This window comes from Myotis davidii, unplaced genomic scaffold, assembly GCF_000327345.1.
Source record: "Myotis davidii unplaced genomic scaffold, ASM32734v1 scaffold755, whole genome shotgun sequence".
Classification (NCBI taxonomy): domain Eukaryota; kingdom Metazoa; phylum Chordata; class Mammalia; order Chiroptera; family Vespertilionidae; genus Myotis; species Myotis davidii.
Genome location: NW_006286230.1, coordinates 83993 through 94614, shown reverse-complemented (window position 1 = coordinate 94614; position 10622 = coordinate 83993). Strand labels below are relative to the sequence as shown.

General features: G+C 40.1%; 1 protein-coding gene across 1 annotated transcript in view; it reads right to left on the bottom strand.

Moving 5' to 3' along the window:
- LOC102774352 (FRAS1-related extracellular matrix protein 2) overlaps nt 1–10622 on the bottom strand; it is a gene marked incomplete at its 5' end in the record, with an annotated part of 71873 nt that overhangs the window by 57747 nt on the left and 3504 nt on the right. The window contains 3 exons of the mRNA XM_006757371.2: nt 5304–5486; nt 6532–6696; nt 7456–7653. Coding sequence (XP_006757434.1) covers nt 5304–5486; nt 6532–6696; nt 7456–7653 — 546 coding nt within the window. The remainder of the gene's footprint in view (nt 1–5303; nt 5487–6531; nt 6697–7455; nt 7654–10622) is intronic.

Here is a 10622-nt window from a genome sequence, read left to right as displayed (position 1 = left end):
GGAAGGAGCCCCACCCCCCCTGATGGGCCCTGCTCTGTGTGTGACAGGGGGCAGCGCCCCAGCCCCCAGATTGGCCCTGCTCTGTACGTGACAGGGGGCAGCGCCCCAACTCCCCAATCAGCCCTGCTCTGAGCCTGACCAGGGGCTGCACCTAGGGATTGGGCCTGCCCTCTGCCACCCGGGAGCAGGCCTAAGCCAGCAGGTTGTTATCTCCTGAGGGGTCCCAGACTGCGAGAGGGCACAGGCTGGGCTGAGGGACTCCCCCTCCCCCCTGAGTGCACAAATTTTTGTGCACCGGGCCTCTAGTCTATATATATAAAAGCCAAGCGACCAGAATGCCAGAATGACTGGAATGACTGGTCGCTATGATGCCCACTGCATCTGGCCAACTGGCCCAATTTGGGGGGGCGGTCCCTCCTCCCATCCAGCCCCTAGTCGGATCGGGGGTGGGGCCGGCCAGCCAACCTCCGGTGGCCCCTCCCCCTGACTGACCCCACCCTCAATCAGGGTGTGGTGGGACGATTGGGGGTGGGACCAGTGAGGGGGAGGTGTTGCAGGCAGTTGGCCAGCTGGCCCTGCCCTTGATTGGGGTAGGGGAGCCTATCGGGGGCTGGGCCAGCCAGGGGGAAGGGTGTAAGAGGTTGGCCAGCCAGCCCTGCCCCCAATCCATCTGGGGCTGGCTCAGGGGAAGGGCTGCCTCCCGATTGGGCCTGTTGGCTGGCTGCAGTGGGCATCATAGTGACTGGTCGTTCTGGCATTCTGGTTGCCTGGCTTTTATATATATAGATTATTGTATCTTTTTCCACATGAACTGTAAACCTACTTGTTGGAGTACTTACTCCTGAACCCTGCTCCCCTGCTCACTGTGGAGCTTGTGGGAGCAAGTTTCTCTTTGATCCTGCTCAACTACAACTGTGGGGTCTTAGTTCCCCTACCAGGAATAGGACCTTCATGGATGCCAGGTATTAGATCAAGGGTGGGCAAACTTTTTGACGCGAGGGCCACAATCGGTTCTTAAACTGGACCAGAGGGCTGGAACAAAAGCATGGATGGAGTGTTTGTGTGAACTAATATAAATTCAAAGTAAACATCATTACATAAAAGGGTACGGTCTTTTTTTAGTTTTATTCATTTCAAACGGGCCGGATCCGGCCCGCGGGCCGTAGTTTGCTCACGGCTGTATTAGATGGAGAAGACAGAAGTCATAAGCATAGAAGAGAGACCTTATTGCAGACAAAGTAGCCATTGCTTCCACGTAGCCATTAGAGAAAACAGTTCTTCAAAGTAGCATTACAAAGTAGCCACATAAAGCAGCCCTTGCTAATACAGTAGCAAACACAGGAGCCATACCAAGCAGCTGCACACCATCTGGTCAACAACACATCTTTACACCAACTTAGATAAAAGAGCCTTCTTGCCAAATAGTGACATCAGTATTTGGGTTATATGTCCTTGTTCATATCTTATCCATATGTCCTTGTTAAATCTTCAGATTTTGCTAAAATCTCTCAAACAAGTTGAAGGTGGTGGCAGCATGCCCGAAACCTATCAATAAAAGGCCCAAGAAAAGTACACCTGCACAGTGCATACAATATAATCTCTGTGTTCTTGCTTTTGCACCTGCGTAAGGCAACTTGGCCTTGCACATATGGCATACTCTGGACAGGGCCCCCAACCTCAAATTAACCTTGAATATTCAGCATAGTTTGATTAGGGTTCCCACACTACTTTTGCCCCAAACTATATGCATAAAAAGTACAAACTCTTCTGCAGAAAATGCTTTTTTCCCCTATTCTAGCATTACCTTTATAACTGATTTAGTAATAACTATCAGTCTTTTTCTAAATTGTGTATGCAAGTTAGGAGCTAAAGATGAATGCCTGGGAGAACTAAGATGGCCCCATAGGTAAATGCCTGTACTCACTGCCTCCCACAACCACATCAAAATTACAACTAAAATACAGAACAACCATCATTCAGAACCGAATGCAAGCTGGCTGAATGGAAGTCCTACAACTAGAGAAATAAAGAAGAAAGCATATTGAGACTGGTAGGAGGGGCAGAGGTGCGGAATGGTCCAACACCCACGTGTGATGTGTTGTTTTTTTTTAAATCAGGAGGGAAATCATCTCTGTGGAGGCTGCCCGTGAAGAACAAGGGGTCCCTGCCCACACCAGACCCCCAGCTCAGGGACCCAGAGCTGGGAAGAGAAGTCCCCATAATTATGGGCTATAAAAACCAGCAGGGATTGGGGAAGAGAGACATGGAGGCTGCTGGAGACCCAGGTGTTTTTTTTAAAAGGCTGGCACATGAACTTACACGGTCCCGCTTCATCTGAGCTCCAGCGCTGGGCACAGGGAAGCTGCTCTGGGTGACCCAGACACATACTGGGAGGAACTGGATTGTCTGGCATCGGGTCAGGAACTTGCGGGCAGCTTTCTCCCAGTCAGGGGTGCTTGCAGGGGTAACTGTTCCTGTGATGAGACCTCCCTGTGGCAGGGCTGGCTGGCAGCCATATCTGTTGGCTCCATCCTGATGATTCCCTGAGACCCCACCCCGTCCAGTTTGCAGTCCCTCCAAACCTGTTTGCAGCAGCTTATCCATATGTCCTTGTTCAATCTTCAGATTTTGCTAAAATCTCTCAAACAAGTTGAAGGTGGTGACAGCATGCCTGAAACCTATCAATAAAAGGCCCAAGACCTAGCACTAGCACCAGCCTGCTTTGCTACATAGCTAGGCCTTGCCTGGGCATCTCAAAGCCCAATACAAATAGCTCCTGTAGGATGTCCCCAGACTGGCTGACTTTGCACCTCCCGGGAGGCCCTAGAGCCAGTGCACCTGATGGAAAGCTTCAGACCATAGCAGATTATAACTCTATGCATCCACAAGTGACACACTCAAGAGGCCAACTCAGTGAGCACCAAAGCCCCAATGAAGCAAGTCCTGCTCCTTAAGGGTGTTTTCTGCACAGCAGCTCTCCCACTGTAGTCATAGCAGGTTCTCACAGCCAATTGGCCTAGAGGTCAATTCCTCCCAGAGATGCCAATAGCAATGAAGGTTCAACTATAAGACTATGCACACAGCCTACACTGGGGGTCACCTAGAGTACCCAGCTAAGGTGACATACTACAGGACACATACTACACAAGGTCACTCTGCCCATTCTAGGGGACATAGCAGCTCTAATACATAGAAACAAACTCAGGGAAGAAGCCAAAATGCAGAGACAAAGAAACATGTCACAAATGAAAGAAATGGAACCAAGCAAACTACTGGATACAGAGTTCAAGTCCATGGCTATAGGGTTACTCAAGGGTCTTCATGAGAGCTTCTAGGCTAGTGGTTCTCAACCTGTGGGTCGTGACCCCTTTAGGGTTCGAATGACCGTTTCACAGGGGTCACCTAAGACCATTGGAAAACATATATAATTACATATTGTTTTTGTGATTAATCATTATGCTTTAATTATGTTCAATTTGTAACAATGAAATTGGGGGTCACCACAACATGAGGAACTGTATTAAAGGGTTGTGGTATTAGCAAGGTTGAGATACACTAATAAAAGAGAAACATGCAGATTGGTGTCACTCTGCTACGCCCACCAGCCAATCAGGATGAGTATGCAAATTAACCCAACAAAGATGGCAATTAATTTGCGTATGCAAGCATAGTGATTAATCACAAAAACAATATGTAATTATATATGTGTTTTCCGATGGTCTTAGGCGACCCCTGTGAAAGGGTCAGGATGTATTTTCAGGGGTCGTGACCCACAGGTTTAGAACCACTGCATCTAGGGACTTAATGAGACTTTCAAGGATCTTAGTGAGAATGTCAAAGACATGGAAAAGGACCCATCAGAAGTTAAGCATACACCAATTGAAATAAAGAATAATTTACAGGGATTCAACAGTAGAGAATTCCAAGAATCAAATCAATGATTTGTAATATGAGAAAGCAAAAAACACCCAATCAAAAAAGCAAAAAGAATCAAAAAATATGAAGATAGTTTAAGGATCAACTTCAAGTGTACTAACATTCATATTTTGGGGGTGCCAGAAGGAGAAGATAGAGAGCAAGATATTGAATACCTATTTGAAGAAATAATGACGGAAAACTTCTCCGACCTGGTGAAAGAAATAGACTTACGGGTCCAGGAAGCTGATAGTCCCAAACAAGAGGAACCAAAAGAGGCCCATACCAAAACACATCATAATCAAAATGCCAAGTGTTAATGACAAATAGAGAATCTTAAAAGCAGCAAGAGAAAGAAACTCAGTTAGTTACCTACAAAGGATCCCCCATCAATCCCATCAAATGAATAAAAAATCTGATGAACAGAATAAACTGGTGAATGGAATACAATCAGGAGAATGGAAATGGAACAGACTGACAATTCTCAGAGGGAAGGGGGTTGGGGAGTGGGAAGAGATTAACCAAAGATCTTACCTATGAACACAGACAGTTGGATGGTGAAGGCCTGTGGTGGGGTGAGTACAGGGCGCAGGGGAGCAAAAGTGGGGAAAAGGAGAATATCTGTAATACTCTCAACAATAAAGATTTTTAAAAAAGATGAATGCCTAAAGCTCTATGATCATTAGGAACTAATGATTGTTTGTAGTGAGAGATAGGAAACTAGAAACCAAGTGGATAAGAATTCCAAATAATTCATAGACTAAATTTGGGACATTAATTTATATTTATTTTGTCAGCAAACAAATCTGAGAGAAAAAGAGGGGGAGGCAGAATGTGTACTGAATGATTTGTCTTAATTATTTATAAAAGTAAATGGTGAAATGATCCATAAATTTGAGGGAATAGAGAGACGGATGAAAAGCACCCATAATGGGTTTTTGAGGCCCATAGACTTTATGGTCTTATGTAGTTGATATTTTACCACTCTTTTTTTGCCCTCCATAAACACAAAATTTTCTAGCTTGAAGTTTTAAATTGTGGGTGTTCTATAAACTAAAATAGACTACTATCTCTGCTATTATGCATTTTCAATGCAATAGAATACTTCTCAAGAATTATTATTCAATGTCTGATTACCATAGTGAAGGTGAAAGTAGACTCAAAACAGAAAGTTGTCTAACATGTTTACTCAAAAATTTCCTAAGTCCTAACACATATACTCTCTAAGTCAAAAGAGGAATTCTGGAAATAAATGCCATTGTTTTTATTTTTTCTGAAGACTAATTTACAGGAGTATGTATATTTTTATTTCAATTGGATATTTTCTTACTTTTCTCATGGTCACTTGAGTACAACCCCGATGGACACAGAACTGGGAGCACCCTTACCTTTTGACACAGGGTGGTAGTCTTCTCCAGAGGTGGCCGAGCCATCCTTGGTGTGCACTCTCACGATGGAAACCTTTGAAGTGTCTCCTTGGCGAATGACTGGAATCTTTATTACCACTGATTGTCCTGGTTCTTTAGGTTCATTTATGCTAAATTTGATTTCTCCGAATTTAATAATAGTCTCTAAAATTGTGGGAAATAGAAATAATTTAAATTGTAAAAGGAATTTTTCTCCATTTCTAATGTTTCTTTCCCTGTGGGAAGAGCTTAATTATTATTATACTCCTGGCTTCTTTCTGTTTCCTCACCCAATATTATTGAGTGTGTTAGGAACAACTGAGCACACATAACATAGTCCAGCCCCTTCCTTAGGAATTAACCAGTCCTCAAAGAGCATATGCTCTAGGCAGTCTCTATGTGCCAAAATTTTATGGGAGCAGGCCACTGAGAGTGGGAAGAGAGGGAGGAAATTGTTGGCCCAGGACTGTCTGCACCCAAATGTATGTCAGGAAAAGAGGGGAGGTATGAATGTTAGGGATTTAGTATCCTATATAAAAAAGGGGTAATATGCAAATTGCCCCCAACAGCAGAATGCCTGGGAATGACTGGTCACTATGACACACACTGACCACCAGGGGGCAGACGCTCAATGCAGGAGCTGCCCCCTGGCGGTCAGTGCGCTCCCAAAGGGGGAGCTCTGCTCAGCCACAAGCCAGGCTGATGGCTGCCATTACAGTGGTGCACAAAGTTTTGTGCACCAGGCCTCTAGTTTAGATATAAGCCATATTCTTCAACATCAACTTTCAGTTTTAATGGTTTATTTCATTCCTTATTTTACTCTCTCTTTTTTAAAAAAATATATTTTATTCATTTTTTTTTACAGAGAGGAAGGGAGAGGGATAGAGAGTTAGAAACATTGATGAGAGAGAAACATTGATCAGCTGCCTCCTGCACACTCCCCACTGGGGATGTGCCCGCAACCAAGGTACATGCCCTTGACCAGAACTGAACCTGGGACCCTTGAGTTCGCAGGCCGATGCTTTATCCACTGAGCCAAACTGGTTAGGGCGACTCTCTCTCTCTCTCTCTCCCCCCCCCTCTCTTTTAATTCTCATTTGTTTTAAAAGCCTAGTCAAAAACAGTGGGCTGTTTCTAATCTACCTGAAACTTTAACATAAACGGATTTCAGTTCCCAATTGAAAGTTGAGAATAAGAAATGACTTCTTACTATCAGCATCATCTCGGATCCTTATCAGAGTTTCATTTTGTTCACCAACTGTAGCCCCAAAGGGAGAGTTGCTTTGTGGAGTGCCAAGTACTAGGCGAAGTTCCTCTATTTCCTCATAGAGTCTGTCGTCCATCAGCTCAAGGATACAAGGCTTCTCAGTCTCACCTAGAACAATAATGACAGGAGATCAATCATATACTATAGGCCAAAAAAGGTAAATCTGCAACTAGAATATAAGCACCACAAGGGAAAGCATATTGCCTTTTCCTTGCTTTATCAACAGTGCAAATAATAGTGTCTTCAATAAATATTTGTTGAATGAATAATTGTTCATTCATTGCAATGACAAGCCAACTATTTGAATGGGATTTCTTTAACATCTTTAAGTCTTTAAGTCCTGTCACTCATCTTAGAAAACAAGGAAAAAGAGCAAGTGCCAATTTTTGTTTATAAATTTCTAGCATTATAATCAAGAAGTAAATTTAGCAGCCTAGTACATGTTGATCATTGTTAATTTGACCGCAGTACCATTTTCTAGAACAATTACTAGATCTCAACTGATCAGATATTTTAAGGATCTGGATACATATATTAAAAATCTGACATCAATTCCTTTTAATTTCTGTCACTTGAACATTAAGTATCTCCTCGTATTGTGAAATCTACATATATGTTCCTATCACTGAATAAGTTTTGAATAAACAATATAATAAATCACTGAAATTTAATCAATAAATTGATACAGAAACCAAAAAGGACATTCACTTAACCTGTTACAATCTACCTCACCATGTTATCATTTAGTGTACATAATATTACGTCATAAGCTTGTTGAAATCAAGAACTTATATGTTCCTGATATATATTACTCACAAAAATTTGGTCTACTAAAATTTCAAATAAACATGTCAAGCTTAAACTTACCTGGCAGGAATTCAACGATAGAGATATCAGTGTTTGGGCGTTCTTCAAAGTCCATCATCACTTGTGCAGATCCCTGTCGTGTATAGCATCTTACTGAGGACATGAACTGGAGATCTCCACTCCTGTGGATTATTGCAACTATCTGCCTGTCATTTTCATTGACAGTATATACTCGTTCTTTGAATTGCATCTTAGGTACTGCAGAAACAAATAAACATATGGGTGAAACTGAACAAAAAATTTCTTAATGAAGTGACATTTCAGAAAACATAGTTTAGTGGAAAGGAAAGTGAAACAGTTGTGAGAGGAGGTACCCAGTCTCCACTCAGTCACTTGTCATTGTTCTGGCCTTGAGAAAATGACTAAACTTTAAATGTTTTGATTTCCTTATCTTTGAAATTTGCTCTTCCAACTGGTGGAGTAGGGAGATGCAATGAAATGCTAAAAAGTGAATAAACCAGATCCCCATATGTGTTACTTACTTATGAGCTTATCAGAACTTCTTGATATGAATACCACTAAATATTGTGCACATTATTACAAACATAGTTTACTCATATCATGTTGGAAAAGTTGACAATGTGTATAATATTATACATATATGAAATATTTAGATGACAGCTATGCTACATCAATTAAATATAGGTCTCATTGACAATAGATTAGGCTGCTCAAAGAAACATCAAGATAATTATGGTAGAAGATTATTCAGAATTCCCTTGTGAAGATGTGTTAAAGAGCCATGCCATGTGTCTAATAGGTACTTGTTTTAGAACAATGTATTTGGCACATCATTAGGAAAATTTCAGCACTGTCTGAAGATGACAGAAAGTGTCTTATGTTGAGAAATAGAAAAAAACCATTGACATTCCAGGGTCTATGCAGCCCTATGTGTTTCTACTCATCTGTGATGAAGCGATTCTTTTTTAATTTAAACATTTTTTCAATTATAGATGACACTTAATATTGTTGACTATATTCCCTGTGCTGTGCTTTATATCCCCTGACTACTTTGTAACTGCAAATTTGTACTTATTAAACACTTCACTTTATCAGCGAACCCCAACTACCCTCCAGGATCCTGGCAACTGCCTGTTTGTTCTCTGTATCTATGATTTTATCTCCATTTTGTTTATTCTTTGTTCTAGATTCCAAATGCAAGTGAAATCTTATGGTATTTGTTTTTCTCTGTCTGGATTATTACATTTAGCATAATACCCTCTAGACCAGCGGTTCTCAACCTATGGGTCGTGACCCCTTTGGGGGTCGAACGACCCTTTCACAGGGGTCGCCTAAGACCATCGGAAAACACATATATAATTACATATTGTTTTGTGATTAATCACTATACTTTAATTATGTTCACTTTGTAACAATGAAATTGGGGGTCACCACAACATGAGGAACTGTATTAAAGGGTTGTGGCATTAGGAAGGTTGAGAACCATTGCGACCCATCCATGTTGTCACAAATGGTAAGATTTCATTCTTTGTTTTATGGCCAAGTAATATTTGATTGTATATATATGTATAACATTTTTTTATCCAATTGTCTATCAATGAACACATAGATGGCTTTCATATCATAATGCTACAATGAACATAGGAATGCATATATATTTTCAAATTAGTGTTTTAAATTTCTATATTCAATGTGGGATTGCTAAGTCATAATGTAGTTCTATTTTTATTTCATTGAGGAACCTCCGTACTGTTTTCCATAGTGGCTATACCAATTTGCAATCCCATCAATAGCGCATGGGTATTTTCTTTTTTCTACATCCTTAAACATGTTATTAATTGATTAATTGATGATGGCTATTCTGACAGGTGTGAGATATCTCATTTTTTATTTAATTTGCACTTCTCTGATAATTAGTCACATTGTTCATCTTTTCATATGTATGGGGCATCTCTATGTATTCTTTGGATAAATGTCTATTCAGGTACCCTGCTCATTTTTCAATTGGATTTTTTGTGTTGTTTTTTTTTTGTGTGTGTGTGTGTGTGTAAAGTTGTATATATTCTTTATGTATTTTGAACATTAACCCTTTATAGGTGTATCATTGGCAGATATATTCTCCCATTCAGTAGGTTGTTTTTGTTTTTTAGATGGTTTTCTCATTTTAGTTTGATATAGTCCCATTTGTTTCTTTTATCTTTTTATTCTCTTGCCCCAGGAAACATATTAAAAAAATATTACTAAGAACAATGTCAAAAAGTTTACTACCAATATTTTCTTCAAGCAGTTTTATGGTTTCAAGTCTTACATTTAAGTCTTGAATCAATTTTGAGTTTCTTTTTGTATATATGTAAGAAGATGGTCTAGTTTCATTTCTATTGCATGCATTTATCTAATTTTTCCAACACCATTTATTAAATAGACTTTTTTTTACCCCACTGTATGTACTTGCCTCTTTTGTCATATATGAATTAAACATATAGGTGTGAGTTTATTTCTGGACTCTCTATACTATTCCATTGATCTTTGTGTCTCTTTTTATGCCAGTACCATGCTGTTTTGATTACTATAGCCTGATAGTACAGTTTGACACCAGGCAGTGTGACACCACCAACTTTTTTCTTCTTTCTCAAGATTGTTGTGGCAATTCGAAATCTTTTGTGGTTCCATATAAATTTTTGGATTATTTGCTCTAGTTCTGTGGAAATACTCCATTTGTATTTTAATAGAAATTACATCGAATCTACAGATTGCTTTGGGTATTATGGGCATTTTTAATAATGTCAATTCTTCCTATTCAGAAGCACAGTTTATGCCTCCATTAATTTGTGCCTTCAACTTCTTTCTTCAATGGCTTATAATTTTGTAAGTACAGGTCTTCACCTCCTTTGTTATATTTATTCCTAGGTACTTTCTTTGATGCAATTCTAAATGGGAATTTTTTTTAGTTTCTCTTTCTGATGCTTCCCTATTGTTGTATAAAAATGCAACCAATTTCTAAATATTTATTTTATATCCTCCTACTTTACTAAATTCATTTATCAGTTCTAGTAGTTTTAGGATGAAATTTTTAGGGTTTTCTATATATAGTGTCTGAAAATAGTGAGAGTTCTATTTCTTCCTTTCCATTTGGAAGTCTATTATTTCTTCTTGCCTGATTGCTGTGGGTAGGACTTCCAGTACTATGTTGAATAAGAAGGGAGAGA